Below are 21446 nucleotides of genomic sequence, written 5' to 3'. Positions count from 1 at the left end.
TGTGTACTTGAGAATTTCCATGAACTTGCATATATGCTCTAGTCTGGAGACATTTCCCACCCTTCATCTGATCTTTATTTTATTTTTTTTTTATTTTTTAACGTTTATTTATTCTTGAGACAGAGAGAGACAGAGCATGAAAGGGGGAGGGTCAGAGAGAGGGAGACACAGAATCCGAAACAGGCTCCAGGCTCTGAGCTGTCAGCACAGAGCCCGACTCGGGGCCCGAACTCACTGACCTCGAGATCATGACCTGAGCCGAAGTCGGCCGCTTAACCCACTGAGCCACCCGGGTGCCCCTTCCTTCATCTGATCTTTAAACCGACTTGGCTTTTTATGGGGATGATAGTATTGTAGACCTGAAAGGGACCTTTGAGAGAATTTGGCCCAAGACCCACTCATGTCGGTGGTAAGAAAGTGGAAGTCCAGAGACGTAAATTAGTCTGGCCAGGGCACCCATCAAGTTAGGGCACTTCTTTCTAAGCCATCAGCCTCTGCCTTTTGCAAAGGAATTGACTTGTGGAAAGGAGGCTGCTCTGCATCAGGACTGAAACAGAACTCAAAGGCCTGTCCTTGTTGAGGAATCAGACTGGGTTGATTTTAAGCCTTCTTATCTTCAGTACTGATAGTAGGACAAAGCAGGTAACAGAGTCAGCTTTCTCCAGGTGACCAGCTAAACTGAGACCGTGCCCTGACTCCCTGGAAAGTCTCAGACTCTGCTGCCCGTGGAAGAGTTTCAGAAAGCAACTCTGTCATCTGGCCCTGTGATGATAGTTACAGTGCCTGGCAGAAATTGCTTTCTTTTGTTTGTGTCTTTAGAGGAACCCCTTAGTTTTGTATGCTCATTGAAATGGAAACATTTAGAAATTACTGAGAACAGGGGCGCTTGGGCGGCTCAGTCGGTTAAGCATCCGACTTCAGCGCAGGTCATGATTGTGGGTTCTAGCCCCCTGTTGGGCTCTGTGCTGACAGCTCAGAGCCTGGAGCTGCTTTGGATTCTGTGTCTCCCTCTCTCTGCCCCCACCCCTTGTGTTCTGTGTCTCTCGCTCTCTGTCTCAAAAGTAAATATTAAAATAATTAAAAAAATTTTTTTTAGCGTTTATTATTGAGAGACAGAGAGACACAGAGCGTGAGCAGGGGAAGGGTAGAGAGAGGGGGAAACACAGAATCTGAAGTAGGCTCCAGGCTCTGAGCTGTCAGTACAGAGCCCGACGCGGGGCTGGAATTCACAAATTGCGAGATCATGACTGAGACTGAGCTGAAGTCGGTTGCTTAACCAACTGAGGCACCCAGGCGCCCCTAAAAATTTTTTTTAGAAATTACTGAAAACAGCTGATTTCATGTTGAAACTGAAGTTTCTTTAAAAAATTAGGTTTCTTTTTTTAGAGAGAGATAGCCTAAATTGTTTTATAATTATTTATTTTTTGAATAAGTAATCTAAGTTTCATGATCCAAAGTTTAAAAGAATGAAAAGCCATAAAGTGAAAGTCTTGTTCTCACTGCTCTGTTCATCACCCAGTTTCTCCCCATACACCTCCTCCCATCCCTGTGTAACCACTTTTGGTTTCTTTGGAATTCTTCCAGTTTCTTGTGCGAATACAAGCATAACATGCTATTTAGGCTGTTCTGCACCTTTTTTTTAAAACCTTTTTTTGTAGAGATTTTATTTATTATTTATTTTGTATACATTTTTAATGTTTATTTATTTTGGAAAGAAAGAGCACAAGAGGGGGAGGAGCAGAGAGAGAGAGGAAGACACAGAATCTGAAGCAGGCTCCAGACTGCTTGGTGTCAGCGCAGGGCTGGATGCGGGGCTTGAACCCATAAACCGTGAAATCATGACCTGAGCCAAAGTCAGATGCTTAACCAACCAAGCCACCCAGACACCCCAAAGATTTTATTTATTTTTAAAATGTTTATTTATTTTGAGCTAGAGAGAGAGCATGCAAGTGTGGGCAGGGGAGAGGCAGAGAGAGAGAGAGAGAGAGAAAATCCCAAGCAGGCTCCACACTGAGTGTGGAACCAGAAGCAACGCTCAGTCCCACAACCCTGTGATCCCGACCTCAGCCAAAATCAAGTCAGATGCTCAACCGACTGAGCCATGCAGGTGCCCCAAGAGCAGTTTTTTAAGCATGGATAACGTCTCTTGTCTGTGAAATAGTTATAACAATTTCTCTTAGTTTTTAGGAACATCAATTTAATATTAGTTTCGAAGCCAAGGAGTTTAAAATCTGTAACTCACTACAAAATAAAGAATTGTTCAGTTCTGGGACAGTTTGATAACTTTAAAATTAAGTAAGTTCCTTGGGGTGCCTGGTGGCTCAGTCGGTTAAGCAACTGACTTCAGCTCAGGTCATGAACTCTGTCAGCATAGAGGCCACTTCTGATAGGCTCTCTCTCTCTTTGCCCCTCCCCCGCAATAAACATTAAAAAAAGAAAGTAATCTGAAATTCGTAGTAAATACACTGAATACCATAAAAAACCTAAACGTTCCTCCATTTAATGATGGTCATCAAGGTCAAGAGTTCAAATGCCAGCATTATTTTTCAAACACTTAAAATGTAGTGATTTTCCTCTTGAAACCTCCAGTATTTATTGTTAATTTTTTCAATTTTCTATTTTTTATTTGAGAGATAGAGAGAAAGAGGATGAGAGAGGGGCAGAGGGAAAGATGGAGAGAATCCCCCAACTGTAGGATCATGACCTGAGCAGAAATCAAGAGTCAGACAGACCCTCAGTTGAGCCACCCAGGTGCCCCTGAAACCTCCAGTGTTTTTGTTTTATTTATACTGCATTAAAAGCAGACCGATTTCTTTTACTTCTTGATTTTGTTCAAAGATTTAGGGCCTTTGATTTCCTTATATGATGGTGGTTGTATCCTTTTGTTCTTTAGCATGTTTTCTCTTTCTGTTTATTACCATTTATGTACCTTTACTGAGCACCTGCTATGTATCATGCATTGTACTGTGCACCAGTATATAGATTCTGATCCTTGTGCTCAGTGATTTGGATTCCTTTGGCAAGCAGCAGGATAGCTCTCAAATCAACTTTGTAATTCATGATATGGGTCACAGAAGGGAGTATTAACAACACAAGCTATTTGGTGGCAGTATCAGTCAGGATTCTCCAAAGAAACGGAACCAATAGGAGATATATGTATATTTAAAAAATATATGTATGTTCCTTAAAATAAAAAGATTTATTTTTTTATGTTTACTTTTTATTTTAAGGAATTGTCTTCTGTGATTGTGGGAGCTGGCAAGTCTAAAATTTATAAGGCCCGCCAGCGAGCTGGAAACAGACAGGAATTGATGTAGTCATGAGTCTGAAATCTGTAGAGCAAGCTAGCAGACTGGAAACTCCGGCAGGATTTCTCTTTCAGTCTTAAGACAGAATTCCTTCTTCTCTGGGGAACCTCGGTTTTTGCTCTTACAGTCCTCCACTGATTGGATGAGGCCCATCTGCATTATCAAGGTAATTTCTTTTCTTTAAAGTCAACTAATTGTAAATGTTAATTACATCTACAAAATACCATCACAGCAACATCTAGATTAACGTTTGGATAAACAGCTGGGCATGATAGCCCAGCCAAGACACATAAAATTTACAACTATAGTGGCTTCCTATTTTAACTAATTATTCTTGTGAAGTAGGTGCTAAGCTCGAGGTTTTAGTTGATGAAAGAGTACTTGTGCTGTGAAAACCTCTTTAAAAAATTTTTTTTCTTTAAGTTTATTTATTTATTTTGAGAGAGAGAGCGAGAGTGAGCATGAGCAGGGAAGGGTCAGAGAGAAGAAGAGAGAGAGAATCCCAAGCAGGCTCTGTGCTGACAGTGCAGATGTGGCTCGAACTTACAGACTGCAAGATCATGACCTGACCCGAAACCAAGCCTCTGGAAACTGAGAGTTGGAGGCTTAACTGACTGAGCCACCCAGGTGCCCCACAACCTACTAAAAAAAAAATCTAAAAGTTATAACCTTTAGAAATCATTATTTAAAAATTATGCTCCTTCCAGAATTTCAGTGCTTATAATCTAGTGTCAGAGGTGGAATGCAGGCATACAGAGGTAAGTAAGAATACAGACTACCGTCACCAACTGAGGTATATCCCAGGAATGCAGGGTTAGTTTAATATCTGAAAATCAGTTAATGTTAATATATCACATTAGTAGAATAAAAAATAAAAACTACATGATTATTTCAATAAATGGAGATAAAACGCGACAAATCCAACCTTTTCAAGATGAGGAACACTCAGCCAACTGGGAATAGAAGGGAACTTCCTCAATTTGATAAAGGGCATCTCTGAAAAGCCCGCAGCTCATATCATACTTAATGATGAAATACAGAATGCTTTCCTGCTAAGATCAGGAACAAGGCAAGGATGTCTGCTTTTGTCATTTAGGGTTGATTGGAGATTCGGACTAGTACGGCAAAATAAACACAGGTACATATTAAAAAAAAATTTTTTTTAAGGCACCCAGAATGTAAAGGAAGAAGTAAAACTCTGTTCACAGGTGACATGATCCTGTATGAGAAAGTACCAAGGAATCCACACACACACACAAAACTACTACAATCAATAAATGAGTTAGGGAGATTGCACATACAAGATCAATATATAAAAATCAATTGCATTTTTACACACAAGGAATAATCTGAAAATGAAATTAAGAAAGCTGGGGCACCTGGCTGGCTCAGTTGGTTGAGTGTCGGATTTTGGCTCAGGTCACGATCTTGTGGTTCGTGGGTTTGAGCCCAGCATCAGGCTCTGTGCTGACAGCTTAGAGCCTGGAGCCTGCTTTAGATTCTGTGCCTCTCTCTCTGCCTCTGCCCATCTTGCACTCTGTCTCTCTCTCAAAAATAAATAAACATTAAAAAAAATTTTTTTTTTTTTTTTTTTTAAAGAAAGAAAGCAATTCATCCTCGAGTTCCTGGGTGGCTCATTCGGTTAAGTGTCTGACTCTTGGTTTTGGTTCAGGTTATAATCTCAGGGTTTCGTGAGTTTGAGCCCTGGTTCAGGCTCTGTGCTGGCAGCGCAGAGCTTGCTTGGAATTCTCTCTCCCTCTCTGCCCCTCCCCTGCTCACTCTTGCACGCTTTTGCACACACTGTGGCTCAAAATAAATAAATAAACTTTAAAAAAAAGCATAAAAGTTGTACACTGAAAATTCTACAATGTTACCGAGATTGATGCTTTAACTAAAGAAGTTTTAAAAGATCTAAGTAATTAAACACTTCATGTTGGAAAACTCAGTACTGTCAAGGTGCCAGTATTCTCCAAATTGATCTAAAAATTTAGTCAAAATCCCAACAAACTTTTTCTAAAGAAATTGACCAACTGATTCTTTTTCTCTTTTTAATTTTTTTTGTTTAACATTTCTTTTTGAGAGATAGAGGGAGGCCGAGCACGAGTGGAGTAGGGGCAGAGACAGAGGGAGACATAGAGTCTTAAGTAGACTCCACACTCAGCCCAGAGCCTGATGCAGGGCTCGATCCCATGACTCTGGGATCATGACCTGAGCCAAAATCAAGAGTTGGATGCTCAACCAACTGAGCCACCCAGGTGCCCTGAAAAATCTTTAAAAAAGGAAGGAAGACAGGAAGGGAGGGAGGGAGGGAGGGAGGGAGGGAGGGAGAGAGAGAGAGAGAGAGAGAGAGAGAGAGAGAGAGAGAAAGAGACTAACAAAGTTAAAGGACTTGCACTACCCAATTTAAAAAATTACTATAAAACCACAGTGTGGTATTGGCAGAACAAAAGTCATAATAGATCAATGGAACAGAATTTTAAGGCAGAAATAAAACCTTATGTTCATGGTCAGTTGATTTTGACAAAAGTACCAAGACCTATCAACAGGAAAATAATAGTTTTTTTCAACAAATGGTGCTGGGACATTTGGATAATGACAAGCAAAAAATAATAGTAACAATAAACTTAAACTCTTTCTTGCATCACCAAAAATTAACTCAGAATGAATCATAGAATGAAGACACAAGTCACAGAATGGGAGAAAATATTTGCAATTCATATATATGTTAAGGGATTTATATCAAGAATATATAAAGAACTTGTACAATTCAATAAGAAAAAGAACCTGGGGCGCCTGGGTGGCTCAGTTGGTTAAGCATTCTGACTTTGGCTCAGGTCATGATCTCGCGGTTTGTGAGTTCAAGCCCCATGTCAGGCTCTGTGCTGACAGCTCAGAGCCTGGAGCCTGCTTTGTGGATTCTGTCTCCCTCTCCCCTGCCCCTCCCCTGCTCATGCTCTGTCTCTCTCTCAAAAATATAAATAAAACATTAAAAAAAATTAAGAAAAAAAGAAAAAGACAAACCTTAAAAAAGGAACAAAGGTCTTGATAGACATTCCTCCAAAAAAAGATACATAAATGGAAAATAAGCACATGAAAACAGCATCATTAGCCATTAGGGAAATGCAAGTCAAAGCTACAGTTAGATACCACTTCACAACCATTAGGGTGGCTACAATCAATATAAGAAATAATAAGTGTTGGTGAGGATGTAGAGAAATTAAAATTCTGGTACCCTCCTGGTAGAAATGTAAAAGAGCACAGTTGCTTTGGAAAACGGTTTGACAGTTCCTTAAATAACTCAGCAATTCCATTCGTAGGTATATATATGCCCAAGAAAAATGGGGAAAATCCACACCAAAATATGTACATGAATGTTCGTGACAGCATTTTTCGTAATAGCTAAAAGGTGGAAATAACCCAAATGTCCGTCAACTGGCAGATGGAACAACTGATAACATGTGACAAGTCCACACAATGGGACTTTATTTGGCAATAACAGGGTATTTGCTACACCATGATGAACCTTGAAAACATTCATGTTAAGTGAAAAGCCAGATGCAAAATGGTATACATCGAATAATCCCATTTATTCGTAATGTCTGCAAAAGACAAATCCATTGAGACAGAAAGTAGATTAGTGAGTGTCAGTGACGGGGGGAGGGGAAAATGGGGAGTGACTGCTAATGGGTTTCTTTTTGGGATCATGAAAATGTCCACTAATACGATCATGGTGAATAGTTGCATAACTGTGAATATACTAAAAAGCCACTGGACAGTGTACTTTAAATAGGTGAATTGTAAGGTGTATGAATTTTATGTCAATAAAGCTGTTTAAAAAAATGGACCTAAATGTAAGAACTAAAGCTCTAAAACCCCTAAAAGAAGATCTAGATACAGGAGAAATTATTTATTTGACTCAGATTAGGGAAAGAGTTCTTTGATACAGCACCAAAAACACTATCCAGAAGAGAAAAAACTGATAAATTGGATTTCTCCAAAATTAAACATGTTTCTATTTCAGAAAACATTAAGATAGATGAAAAGACAAACCATCTTCTGAATGAAAATATTTGCAAAACACATGGATAAAGGATTTGCATCTAGAATATACCAAGAACTTTAACAACTCAGTATTTATTTATTTATTTATTTATTTATAATGTTTATTTATTTTTGAGAGAGACAGAGACAGAGCGTGGGTGAGGGAGGGATGGAGAGAGGGAGACACAGAACCTGAAGCAGGCTCCAGGCTCCAAGCCGTCAGCACAGAGACTGATGCGGGTCTCCAACTCACAAACGGTGAGATCATGACCTGAGCTGGAGTCATACACTCAACCAACCGAGCCACCCAGGCGTCCCTAACAACAGTGTTAAGACAACCCAATTTAAAAATGGACAGACGAGTTGAATAGGTATGTCCCCAAAGAAGATATAGGCATGGCTAATAAACCCATAGAACGATGCTCACTACCAGTAGTTGTTAGGAAAATACAGTCAAAACCACAATGAGCGGCACGTGGGTGGCTCAACTGATTAAGCCTCTGACTCTTGCTTTCCGCTCAAGTCATGATCTCAAGGTTTGTGAGTTCAAGCCTCACATTGGGCTCCGTGCTGACAGTGCGGAGCCTGCGTGGGATTCTCTCTTTCCCTCTCTCTCTGCCCCTCCTCCACTCATTTTCTCTGTCTCTTTCTCAAAAATATATAAATAAACAAAAATTAAAAAAAAAACACCACAAAAAGATAGCAGTTCACAACCACTAGGAGAGCTACAATAAGAAAGACGATGTCAAAAAAAAGAAAAAGATCTCAAGTGCTAGTGGGAATGCATAGAAATGGAATCCTAGTACGTCTCTGAAAGGAATGTAAAATGGTAGCCACTTTGGAAGAGTTTGGGAGTGTCTTAAAAAATTAAACATAAAGTTACCTTATGATCTAGAATTCCGCTCTCAACGACTGTGTCCAGAAGATTCACACACAGACATGTATGTGCATGTCCATAGCAGCATTGTATCTATGAATAGGCAAGAAATGGGAAGTAATCCAGATGTTCATCAGCTGGTGAATGGATTAATAAAATGAGGTAAATTCATACAATGAAATGCTATTCAGCAATTTAAAGGAATGAACTAGTGATATATGCTGCACTACATGGATTAACCTCGAAAACATTGTGCTAAGTGCTAGAAACCAGATTTAAGACTGTATATTGTGTGAGTCCATTTATACGAAATGGCTAGAAAGGCAAATTTATAGAGCTAGAAAACAGCAGTGTTTGCCTAAGCCTGGGGAAGGGAGTGGGGATTCGTTGTAAACGGGCACGAGGGAACATTTTGGGGGTGGTGGAAATGTTTTCAAGTGGATGGTGGTGATGGTTACCAAAGTCATTAAAATGTACGATGGGTGAATTAAAAAAAAATTATTTTTTACATTTATTTATTTTTGATAGAGACAGGGCACAAGTTGGGGAGGGGCAGAGAGAGAAGGAGACACAGAATCCGAAGGAGGCTCCAGGCTCCGAGCCGTCAGCACAGAGCCCGACCCGGGGCTCGAACCCACGAACCATGAGATCATGACCTGAGCCGAAGTCGGACGCTTAACCGACTGAGCCACCCAGGTGCCCCATGATGGGTGAATTTTATGTGATGTATATACCTCAGTAAAGCTGTTAAAAGTAACTACACCGGTTTCTGCCAAGTGAGTAAAATACAGAAAAGAGCTTGATCAGTAAGGGTAGAGTTCTAGAAAGCAATGGTTCCGAACACATCGAAGGCAGGGTAGAACGCTCAAATAGCCCAAGAGGGAGAATAGTATTAGTAATGGCCTGGAAGTTTGCTGGTGTGCTTTGTTTTTGTTTTTTGTTTTTGTTTTGTTTTGGCCTTTATAAGTTTTTATTTTAATGTCAGTTAACATCTAGTGTTGTATTAGTTTCAGGTGTACTTGCTAGTATTCTTGATGGATTTAGAGAATAGCGAATAGATTAGTTGGTTGAGGCAGGGAATTCTAGTAGAAAGATAGCGTGAAATAAAATTTGGGAGGTGGGTAGGAGCCAAAAGAGAGAGGAACCAGGTGGTGTTCTTAGGAAGATTTATCTCTTAGAGGTATAGGTTGTAGGGAGAAAAAGACCTAGAAGCATGGAGATTTGCTAGGGAAGTATAACCTGATAATCCACTGTAACCGAACTTGGAAAGGGCTGAGGTCTTGACAAGGATGCTTGGCACAAAGCACACGTTCAGTGTTTTTGTGGTTTTGATAACTATGACATTTTTAGGCTGGGTGACCAGAGAAGTGAGCACATTGACAGAAATTGAGAATCTGGGGAAGAAACTGCTTTTCAAGTGAGTCCCAAACAGGCCGCCTGGGTGGCTCAGTCGGTTAGATGTCCAACTTCAGCTCACATCATGATACGAGTTCGAGCCCCTGGAGCCTGCTTTGGATTCTGTGTCTCCCTTTCTCTCTGCCTCTCTGTCTCTCTCAAAAATAAAAAATAAAAAAAGAATTTTAAAGTGAGTTCCAAATGTCATCCAGGGCTTTACTGCTCCTTAGAATCTAGAAGAATTAGACAGAACCCCCCCAACCCCCCCAAATCATAGAGTGTAGACTTCTAATGCCACTTCCAAGATTTCTGCGAATTCCTGCATGTCCTGTGGTATGTTGGCTCCTGAGCTCCAGCTTGCTGTCTTTGCCCCACAGTAAATGTGACTTCGGTCCATTCTTCAGTTTCTCCAAAAAAATTCCATTCACAGAAAACCCTGAAAGCGTAGATTCTGGGGCGCCTGGGTGGCTCAGTCGGTTAAGCATCGGACCCTTTCCTTTGTCTCTGCTCAGGTCATGATCTCCCGGGTCGTGTGGGATCGATCCCTCCCGAGTCAGTCTCTGCGCTGGCAACTTGTTGCTGCTTGGGATTTTCTCTCCTCTCTGCCCCTCCCCTGCTCACATGCATGTTTGTGCTCACGAGCACTCGCTCTCTCTCTCTCAAAGATAAATTAATAAACATAAAAAAACCCCAACAAAGTATAGATTCTGCTAAAGATCTGTGGAGGGCAATGAAGTTGGGGTTTACGTCGCAGAAATACAAAGGAGTAGCAAGCAGCATCGCCCTAAACTGAACTTCAGCTACGGGAGTTTTACTGGCTCTTAGGTTCCCCAGCCCCAGCCTTTCTCATCCTGTCATTTCTCTGCCTTTTTGACTCTTCTTCTCACCCTTTCTCCTGAGAAGAAAAGTTACAAGACAGTTTGAGTTGCAACCGGTAACAAAAGGACACGGACCCTTGGTGTGTTGCTCTTCATTCTCAGAAGCTCATTAAGGTATATTCCAAAAAAAAAAAAAAAGATTATGCCTTCACCCAGAGGAGTTGTGCTGACAGCTCTTGAGATAAAATGCTCTTTATTCCCCCTCCTCCCAGCAATAAAGGTGAACTTGAAGCAAAGAGGGGTTACCCGGATGAAAAGATACAGCAGGTGGTTAAAGATTTGGGCTGAAACTCCAAAGAAGGATCAGAGGAAAATGTTTGGGAGTCGCGTTATGGGAAAGGAGGAGCCCGTGTGTATTGATTGCTCCCTGGGCCTGACAACAGTCCTTTGAAAGAGGTGTTACTATCCGTTTTACAAATAAAGAAACCACAGCTCAAAAAAGTTAAATAAGTTGTCCTAGGTCATACAGTGGTAGAAGGTGGCACCAGGAGCAAATTCACGTGTGCCTTAAGTCAGAGCCTCTGCTTTGGTTCTATGAGGAAGAGAGAGGGAGAAAGAATGAAAGGAAAGGAGAGACCTGAGCTCTTAGAGACACTTCCGCGTTTGTGGGCTGCACAAAAGCGTGGAACAAGTGGTAGGTAAGAAGAGATTCAGGACCGGGAGGGTTTGGGGAGCCAAGGGACAAGGAGCCTCAGAAATGAGTGTGGAAGTCTTCTGAGCGTTCATAAGGGTGAAGGAAGTGTGAGAACAGACTTGGCCCGCTGGCGTTGCAGGGAAGAATTTAGAGCGGCGGAAACCACTGGAAGAGCTGCGGAGTTACTGGACGTGGGTGGGAGCAGGCAGGAATGACGGATGCGGGCCCAGGGGGCGGATTTTAAGGCATGGCAGGTGAAACTCTTTTTGTATTTGCTTTTTAAGTTGGGGAGACCAGAATATGCTTTCAGCGCAAGGCAAGTAAAAAGATGGTGGACAGAGGAATAGCAATATTGAGAAAGAGGGAGGTTGCTGATGAGGTCTCCAGGAGGGAGAGGCAGTTGGGAATGGGAACTCAAGCGGAAAACTTACCTTGGAATGGGGAAAGCGCTACCTTCTTGAGATCGGAAGAATGTATGGATAGAAATATAGGGAAGTTGGAAGGTGTTGAAACTTTGGTTTTTTGTTTTTGTTTTTTTCTTTAGGGATTTTTTTATTGATTGATTTTGAGAGAGGGGGGGGAGAGAGAGAGAGAATCCCAAGTAGGCTCTGCACTGTCAGCACAGAGCCAGACGTGGGGCTCAGACTCAAGAACTGTGAGATCATGATCTGACTCAAAGTTAAGAGTTACATGATTAACCCACTGAGCCACCCCGGCACCCCGAGGTGGTGAAGCTTTTGTGACGCTGAAGGATTTTGAGGGGATGTCGCAAAGTGGAAGAGGCAGGTTTGGTACCTTGAAAATGGGGGGAAGGCTTGGCTCTGTCGATGTGCGCCTCGCTCTAAATATTGGAAAGCTACAGTTGTTAAAACTATATTGCACTCGGGCACCTGGCCTGCTCCGTCAGTAGAGTATGCGACTCTGAATCTCAGGGTTGTGAGTTTGGGCCCCACGTTGGGCATGGAGCCTACTAAAAAACAAAACAAAACTATATTGTACTCAAACAAAAACACTTCATTGTGCTCATTCAGAATAGAATAGAGTCTGGAGCTAGGTATGTATATATAGCATGATAAAAATAGATTTTCAGTTTAGTGGGGGTAATGGAATATTCAATAAATGGTGTTAGTAAAGTTTCCCGTTTGGAAAAAAAAAAAAAAAGACTAACCCCTTATCCCACACAGTCTATAAGGACAAATTCCAGATCAAATAGCAACAACAACAATACCCAGGAGGGGAAAAAAAAGCATGCAAACAATGTAAACTAGAAAGTAGGGAATGTTTATCAGTAGGGAACCAGTTCATTAAATCTGGGCATTCAATGGGAATTTAGTACAATGGTTAAGAGTATACATAGGAACTCTGTAACAAAAATAGCTGGGTTTGGGACCTGACACTGCCTCTTACTAGCTGTGTGATCCTGGACAAATTACCCTCTCTGTGCATTTACCATCTCTTCTGCAAAATAAAAAAATTTGTACCGCCTACCTTATATGGTTGTTGTGAGGAATAACCTATGTGGTACTTGTTAGTACTGTGCTGGTATAGAGTGAGTCCTCGATATGGGGTTATTACATTGAGGTTATTATTATGAGGTGTTATGTGGTCATAATAATAATGAGTTTGATTTAAAAAAAATTTTTTTTAACGTGTATTTATTATTGAGAGACACAGAGAGACAGAGCATGAACATGGGAGGGGCAGAGAGAGAGAGAGAGAGACACAGAATCTGAAGCAGGCTCCAGGCTCCGAGCCATCAGCACAGAGCCCGATGTGGGGCTCGAACTCACAAACCGCAAGATCATGGCCTAAGCTGAAGTCAGACACTTAACCGACTGAGCCACCCAGGTGCCCCACGAGTTTGATTTATAAGGGCAGACATGGAAAGATGCATAGAGTGCGATAGGCAAAAAAACCCAAAAAACAAAAAAAAACCTTGCAGATCGATATGTGTATATTCCAATTAAATTAAAAGACAAAGTAAAACAGAAAATCCGAATGTGTTTACATCTGTGTCGGAAAATCTGGAAGGCCACAAGCCAATTCTTAATAGCAGAGTTACATCTCACAGAACGGATAATCGGGTTGGATTATCACTTTTTAAATTACACGCTTCTGTGTATTTTTGTTTTTTATTTTTTGCAAAGGATATGTTTTACTTGTGTAATTTTTAAAAAGGCTTTATTTTAAGTAATCACACCAAACATGGAGCTCGAACTCCTAACCCCAAGATCCAGAGTCGCTGCGTTCCACCTACTAAGCCAGCCAGGTGCCCTTTGTAATTTTTAAATGAATAAAAGCATAAACAACAAAAGTAGTGCTGTGGCATTAGAATTGAGTGAACAGCATTAGTCGGCTCAGGTCATGATCTCACGGCTCACAGCGCATCAGGCTCTGTGCTGACAGTTCCGACCCCTGAGCCTGCTTCGGGTTCCCTGTCTCCCTCTCTCTCTGCCCCTCCCCTGCTCACAATCTGTCTCTCTCTCTCTCTCTCAAAAATAAATAAACATTAAAAAAAAATTTTTTTTTAAAGAATTGAGTCGAATAGAGATGTTTGAAAAAATTTTGTTACTGTTTTTTCATTTTTGTGACCAAAAGCTTAAAGTATATTAGTTAAATATTGTGTAGATGAAGCTTTTTCAAATACATGGAAACCTAATAGGATTCCTATAGCCAATTTTCTCATATTTAAATTTTGTATAAAGTTATTTTATTTTTAAAGTTATTTTAATTTATTTTATTTACTTTTTAATTTTTATTTTTATTTTATTTATTTATATATTTTTAATGTTTATTTATTTTTGAGAGAGAGAGACAGACAGGCAGGGAGCGAGCAGGGGAGGGGCAGAGAGAGACACAGAATCCGAAGCAGGCTCCAGGCTTTGAGCTGTCAGCACAGAGCCAGATGTGGGGCTCGAACTCACAAACCTGAGATCATGACCTGAGCCGAAGTCAGACACTTAACTGACTGAGCTACCCAGGCGCCCCTTTATTTACTTTTTTAAGTGTTTATTCATTTTTGAAAGAGAGAGAGAGAGAGAGAGAGAGAGAATGGGGGAGGGGCAGAGAGAGGAGGACAGAGGCTCTGAAGCCAGCTTTGCACTGACAGTAGAGAGCCGGATGAGGAGTTTGTACTCATGAACTGGGAGATCGTGACCTGAGTCGAAATCTGATGCTTAACCTTGAGCCACCCAGGCACCCCTAAAGTTATTTTTAAATATAATTCCATTTTTTTGCAATAATCAAGCATACACCTCCATTAAGTTGAAGATTAATATTTTTCACTTATAGGCAGAATAGTTGTTTTATGTGACATCATTCAAAATGCAAAAAGAAGGGAAGATTGTTTATAAATCTTGCAATGAAAACTCCCACTTAGCCTAAGATAGGGGCTAAAATCCCAAATACGTTTTACTTTATCACTTACTCCACATAAATTATCAAAATTTTTTGCTTGCTCATCTTTGAGTTTTGTTTGTTTTATAAAATATAAAGTTTCCATGACTTGAGTTTAAAATCTTTGATTTGCAATGTGCCATTACTTAGAGGCCTGAACAGTTGGGGTTTTTTTCCTACGCCTGGTTTCTGTAGGCAGACATTTCAGTAATTTCATGGATTTGGAAAGAAAAGTTCTTATTTATTTTTTGAAATCTTTTTTATTAATGTTTATTTTTTATTTTTGAGAGAGAGACAGAGACATTGTGCACAAGTGGGGGAGGAGCAGAGAGAAAGGGAGAATCCTAAACAGGCTCCAGGCTCTGAGCTGTCAGCACAGAGCCTGATGGCGGGGCTCGAATTGCCAAACTGTGAGATCATGACCCGAGCCAAAGTCCGATGCTTAACAGACTGAGCCACCCGGGCTCAGTTTTTATTTTTTTACATTTTAGTTTTCATTAATCTCTACCCCCAACGTGGGCTCAAATTTACAACCCTGACTCGAGAGTCACATACTCTAGGGACTGAGCCAGCCAGCTCCCCCCTTTTTTTTTAAATTAGAGTTTTTGTTAACATATAGGGTACCCATAATGATTAACGTGAACAATGTGATGATTTGATATATGTATATCTTATAAAAGGCATACAGAGTTGCAGGAAAATGGGAAGTGGGTCTAATTGTTCTTTATTGTGTGATGTTATAGTTCATAGCAGTTTGGTGGCATATATCAGAATGTCTCATTGGATCAGATATAAATTATGGAATCAATTGAGCAATATTTAATTTCACTGTGATGTTCGGAATATGACCCAATAGCTTAAATTCATTGGGCAAATTGCTTAAGGTAGTGAATTGTAACTGAGGTTTTTCTCTTTGGTTTTTCTGAAAACCAGAAAACCAGTTTTCTCAGAAAAACTGAGGTTTTTCTCTTCTTCACATAAGGAACAAATAGTTGTATTTTTCTTTATGGACAGTTGAAGTCAATTTACTGATTTGAGCTCTTGGTTCAGAAGTTGTCTTTGATAGGGTAGGATTCCTTCGGTGCTATGCAAGTTCCTTTGGAATTACTCTGAAGTTTTTGTAGAGCCGGAAAGTGTTGATAGTGACAAAGATTAAATCAGAGGATGAGGAATAGTGTCTGGAGCTGTGCTCTCTACTGTGGTGGCCACTGGCTTCATGTAGCCGTAGAACACTTGAAATGTGGCAAGTTCAAGGGCGCCTGAGTGACTCGGTTGGTTGAGCGTCTGACTCTTGGTTTCAGCTCCGGTCATGATCTCACGACCCCATGTCAGCTCTGTGCTGATGGTGTGGAGCCTGCTTGGAATTCTCTCTCTCTCTCCCTCTCTCTGCACCTCCCCTGCTTGTTCGTTCACTCTCAAAATGCATAAATAAAGACTAAAAAAACCCAAACCTGGCCAGTCCAAAATGAGATGCACTGTAAACAGTAGGAAATATGTGCCAGATTTTGAAGACTCCATACTTAAAAAAAAAAAAATGTAAATAGCTTGTTAATAATTTTTATACTGATTTGCATGTTGGTAAAACATTTTGGATCTATTGGGATATTGGGATATCCAATATTGGGATAGATAAAATATATTAAAATTAATTTTGCTTTTTAAAAAATGCAGCTATTAGATAATTTAAAAATTACGCAGGGGGCTTGCACTTTTGGCTTGTGTTATATTTTTATTGGACAGCCCTGATCTGGAGGAACAGTGCTAGTGTAATTTTCTTCCCTTAGAAATAGTTTTACTTTTTTGCCTGGATGCCTTTTTTTCTTTAATATTTTTTTCCTTTAATCCTGAACTTGAATTAGTGTTGGCCATTCTGGACCAAACCTTATTATTATTTTTTTCTTTACTGTAGTGAAAATCATGTAGCATTAAATTTATTATCTCAACCACTTTCAAGTGTACAATTCAGTAGTGTTAAGATCTCTAGAACTTTTTCTTCTTACAAAACAGAAACTCTATACCCATTAAACACCATTTCCCCCTTCTCCCTCCCACTCGTGCTGTGTTTTAAATATAATGTTGGAGATCCGTGTATGATGTGTCTTCTTTTTCCCCCTTCACTGAGATATAATTGACATAAAACGTCGTATAAGTTTAAGGTGTACAAAGCGATGAGATGACACACATCTATCTCGTAAAATGATCACCACAAGATATACCTTCTTCAAGCCCACAAAGAATTTGAATACGAATTCTGATTAAGAAATTCTAGCTAACTCATAATGAAAAGCTTGCAGTTTATCCATTAGTCATATGTGTTCCTGTTAGCAAACAGGCAAAGTATTTGAGTACAGTTCTTTCCCCCCTACCATTTCTGATTTTAGAGTGTAGTTCATGCTGAAAAGTGAAACTGTGCACAAATATGCCAAAAGGCATCGTTTTCAGAGACCGTTAGTGTGTTCGGCGTTACCGTCTGCTGATGCGGTAGCGGCACATGACTGTGCGCTGATCTGTCCCTTTAGACAGCTGGGCAGACAGACAGAAAGCTTTATCCAGGCCGCAGACGGCAGATTTGCTCTTTCTTGCCAGTCTAATTAGGGCAAGTTATTACAGGGGTCCGTTTCAAAGAAAGGAACGAGCAAATTTTTGGTTGCTTTAAGCTTATTATTATTATTATTTTTTAACAGAGAAGGTATTTGTATTTTAAGTGCACCCATCTTTTTTTTTTAAGTTTATTTATTTTTGAGAGAGAGAGAAAGCGCGCGCGCGTGTGTATGCACACGGGTTGGGGGGAGGAGCAGAGAGAGAGAGGGAGAGAGTACTGTCAGCACAGAGTCCAGTGCGGGGCTCAGTCCCACGAACTGTGAGATCGTGACCTGAGCCAAAACCGAGAGTCGGACACTCAATTCACTGAGCCACCCAGGCGCCCCCGGAGATCATCTTTTTAAAGGAATTTTACATCGACTCTTCTACTGAAATGCAGAAGTCCTTTTTTCACCTGTGATATATTGACCCTAATTTTAAATCTGTGTATATTTGTGCTCTTGATTTTTAATGTAAGGCAAAAGTACAGCTAGCTGTATCCTACTTTCTTGGTAATTTCTTCTCTTTTAATATTACGGCAAAAAAAAAAAAGGCATTTCCAAAAGAACCCTGTCACCATCTTTAGCCCTTTACCCCCCAAGACATCAGTGCTCTTCTCTTGCTAGGATAATCACTACCATCGGTAAGTTGATTATCTGGATTTCTTTGTCCCTACATCCCTCACCTGACTGTTCACAGGTACTGGAAACTCAGCGTGTCCCATACTGAACTCAACAGTACAGTTCCAGACACCAAACCTTCCTCTCTCCATTCTTTATTCATGACTTGGGCAAGCCATCCCCTCAGCGTGAAACCTTTAACTTTTTATTTATCTTATGGTATTTATTTATTTAAGTCATTTCTTTCCCCAACGTGGGGTTCGAACTCCTGACCAGAGATCAAGACTCGCACACTCTACCGATCGAGCCAGCCAGGCGCCCCAAAATCTTTAACTTTTAAAATTTCAGCGGATGGATGATAACTATATAGTCTCTAACTTATAGAAAATATATTTTGCTAAAGGTTCAACAGCAAATGACTTCCACTGTTTGAGATGGCAGCTTCTACTTAGGGCAACTCGGCACCTCCCCCCTCTATAAATTATGCACTTGGAAAGTAGGGCTTGCAAGTGCGAGGCATAAATAATTGATAATTAAGCTTTTCCAAATGATGAATTGCACTGTCACCGCAGATACATACACTTTGTATTTTTCGGTTTTGGTGGGTAACTCTCGCGAGTTCCTCAGTGATGCTTTGATTTTGGCCGCTTTTTCTCTCAAATAACGTTTTCCTACTTGTTGTTCAATTAAAGAATCGCCTCACTTTGTGGTGAGTGATTTTTATCCACATTGCCTTGTGTAATAAGTGTTTGTAAAGCTGCATGGGAAGAACACCCGCGAACGAACATGTGGTTCAGTTTTTCTGTTGGAATTGGCGTCTCTGTCTTCCTTCCTATGGCTTTTTCACAGCTGAAAGTGCTGAATCTCACTGTGTTTAGTTTGCTATAAACCTTCGACTAAAATTGAAACTGGTTTAGAAAATGTATCTGTACTCTTGCTGTGTGACAGATAACGACGAAGCCTCTCACCATTTCATACATTTTTTTGAATTCATCCAGGAATTGGGGTATGTGAGGAGAGCCGTGAGAAGGCGTGTTGGGGGATAAATCCTTTCCTTCGGATGGCTTATCTTCATGGGATAATTAGATTATGGAAATTTGGGTTGGGGTGCCTGCCTGGCTCAATCGGTTAAGCGTCCAACTCTTGATTTTAGCTCAGGGCGTGATCTCACGGTTTGTGAGTTCAAGCCCCACATCGGGCTCCTCGCTGACAGTGCGCGGAGCCTGCTTAGGATTCTCCCACCCCGCTCCTCCCTCCCACTTTCCCTCTCTCTCAAAATAAATAAACTTAAAAAAAAAAAAAGAAATTTATGTTAAGAGGCATTCATTTAAGTCTAGGTTGGAAAGTATTCCCAGGTGGAATTTGCAGTGTTACCTAAGCCTCCCTTGGTGACTTATCAGTGCCCTCACGTCCCGGTACAGTTCCTCAGTTTGTCTGGATGAGGCAGATGGGGATTCTGACCCCTGAGTACCGATTGCCTCTAGTTACTGTAGTGTTAAAAATATCCCTGCTTCCTCGTGAGTCAAGGTGGGGCCAAGACATGACTGATGTCTCTGAAACCCTGGCCATTCACACCGTTAGTGAATTTGGGACTGAGGGTGTGTGTTTTGTGTGTGTGTGTGTGTGCACATGTGTCTTTTCATAGTTCTAAACTATTGATTGTCCTGTCGAACTCCATAATCTGTGTGGTAATTGGTAGGTAAAGTCAAGGACAGCTATATATATATATTTTTTTCATTTGTTTTGTAATGTTTTTATTTTTGAGACAGAGAGAGACAGAGCATGAGAAGGGGAGGGGCAGAGAGAGGGGGAGACACAGAATCTGAAGTGGGCTCCAGGCTCTTGAGCTGTCAGCACAGAGCCCTGTGTGGGGCTCGAACTCATGGAGTGTGAGATCATGACCTGAGCTGAAGTCGGACGCTCAACCGACTGAGCCACCCAGGAGCCCCAAGGACAGCTATGTTTTAAAAAAATGTTTATTTATTTATTTTGAGATATTTATTTTGAGAGAGAGTAAGAGTGTGAGTGTAAGAGCAGGGGAGGGGCAGGGAGGGTGGGTGAGAGAGAATCCCAAGCAGGCTCTGTGCTGTCAGCTTAGAGCCTGACGCAGTCCCATGAACTGCAAGATCATGATCTGAACCGAAATCGAGAGTCGGACACTTACCCGCCTGAGCCACGCAGGTGCCCCCAAGGACAGTTGTATTATATAAATTCATTTTAATAATCATCTTGGGGCACTTGGGTGGCTCAGTCGGTTAAGCATGTGACTTTGGCTCAGGTCATGATCTCACAGTGAGTGAGTTCGAATCCCACGTGGGATGAGCACGAGCCCTGCTTTGGGTGAGCCCTGCTTCTCCCTCTCTCTCTCTCTCTTCCTCTCTGTCTCCGCCTTTATGTGTCCTCTCTCTCTCTCTCTCTCAATAAAAACAACAACAACAATCATTTTGAAGCAAATGTGAAAAGGAAAGAGCCTTCATTGTAGAGGGTTATGGAATTACGAATGTAGTAGTGGGCAGGTACTGAGACGTGTGTGTTTAGGTATGAACTGGCTTAGGAAGATCCAGGCAGAGAAATGTATGTGTGTGTATACATGCTGGTGCCTATAGTTAAGATCCCTGAATATACAGGGGATAGAAAATAACCACTTCAAGTTTAAGGGAGAAAAACAGGGACAAAATACGTACATGTGTTCATTAATGTGCATTGTGGGCCTTCTGGTCTTTTGGCTGATGGTATTACAGACAGGTCATAATAAGGATTCGATTAACAACGTTAAAAGGAAAATCCATCTATTTATGGTTGGTAGCTTGGGTTTTCGCTGCTATGGTTTGGCGTACTTTGTGCCATTGTCCCAAATCAAGAGAAAATCCCTAACAGTTATTAACTGTTGCACTGATTATTTGTTGGAAGGATTAACGTTTTTTCAAGTCAGTTTTTTTACCTGGTTTAGTTTGACTGGTTTCTGTTTGATGTCTCTGTGTCTCCCTGTCTAGGAAGCTATTTTGCCAGCCACTTCATTATGGGAGGAGAGAAGTTTGACTCCACGCACCCCGAAGGTTACCTATTTGGAGAGAACAGTGATCTGAACTTTCTGGGGAACAGACCAGTAGCGGTATGGTTATGACCTGTTTATTTCCGCGTGGGGCTTCAGTGGCCAATACAAACAGTCTTATAAAAATAAGTTTGTAATCATTGGTTCAGAGGTGTCTGTAGCTCGGTGTGAGTTGAGAGGGTCCCTGGGAGCCAGGCCACAGTCCCTTGGCTGGCGTTGGGTCTCCAGTCACTAGAGGCTGACCCCTGGAAAGACTGCGGGAGTCTGCCTAAGGGGGAGGACGTCTCACAGGTTCCCGATGTCTGGATGTCCGAAAGATTCCTGTCTCTGCTAAATGCCACCTCTTTTTCTCTTCTTCATAGCACTTAATACCATATGAGTTTGTATTTCTCTGTCTCGCCCTCTGTTTTTTATCTGCCCTTCCTTGTAGGACATAAATTTCACTGTGTCTCCCTCTCTCTGCCCCTAACCTACTCGCATCCTGTCTCTGTCTCTCTCAAAAATAAATAAACATTAAAAAAAAAAAATTAAAATAAAAGGGGGGGGTGTCACCTGGGTGGCTCAGTCGGTTGAGCGTCCGACTTGGGCTCAGGTCATGATCTCACAGCTTGTGAGTTCGAGCCCCGCGTCGGGCTCTGTCTGGGCTGACAGCTCGGAGCCTGGAG

At 41.2% G+C, this 21446-nt stretch overlaps 1 protein-coding gene across 8 annotated transcripts in view; it reads left to right on the top strand.

Moving 5' to 3' along the window:
* The window catches only part of RNF157 (ring finger protein 157), an 82264-nt gene that overhangs the window by 2397 nt on the left and 58421 nt on the right, over positions 1–21446 (top strand). For 7 of the 8 annotated variants that reach the window (XM_023244027.2, XM_023244024.2, XM_045045373.1 and 4 more), the window contains exon 2: positions 20723–20841. In XM_023244027.2, the coding sequence (XP_023099795.1) occupies positions 20723–20841 (119 nt within the window). Of the gene's footprint in view, positions 1–3250; positions 3475–20722; positions 20842–21446 lie in introns of those variants that run through there. The other variant, XM_011289386.4, reaches the window with a different exon arrangement.

The sequence above is a fragment of the Felis catus genome, chromosome E1 (assembly GCF_018350175.1).
Source record: "Felis catus isolate Fca126 chromosome E1, F.catus_Fca126_mat1.0, whole genome shotgun sequence".
Classification (NCBI taxonomy): domain Eukaryota; kingdom Metazoa; phylum Chordata; class Mammalia; order Carnivora; family Felidae; genus Felis; species Felis catus.
The sequence above is the reverse complement of the archived record's forward strand: the minus strand, read 5'-3'. Positions and strand labels throughout refer to the sequence as shown.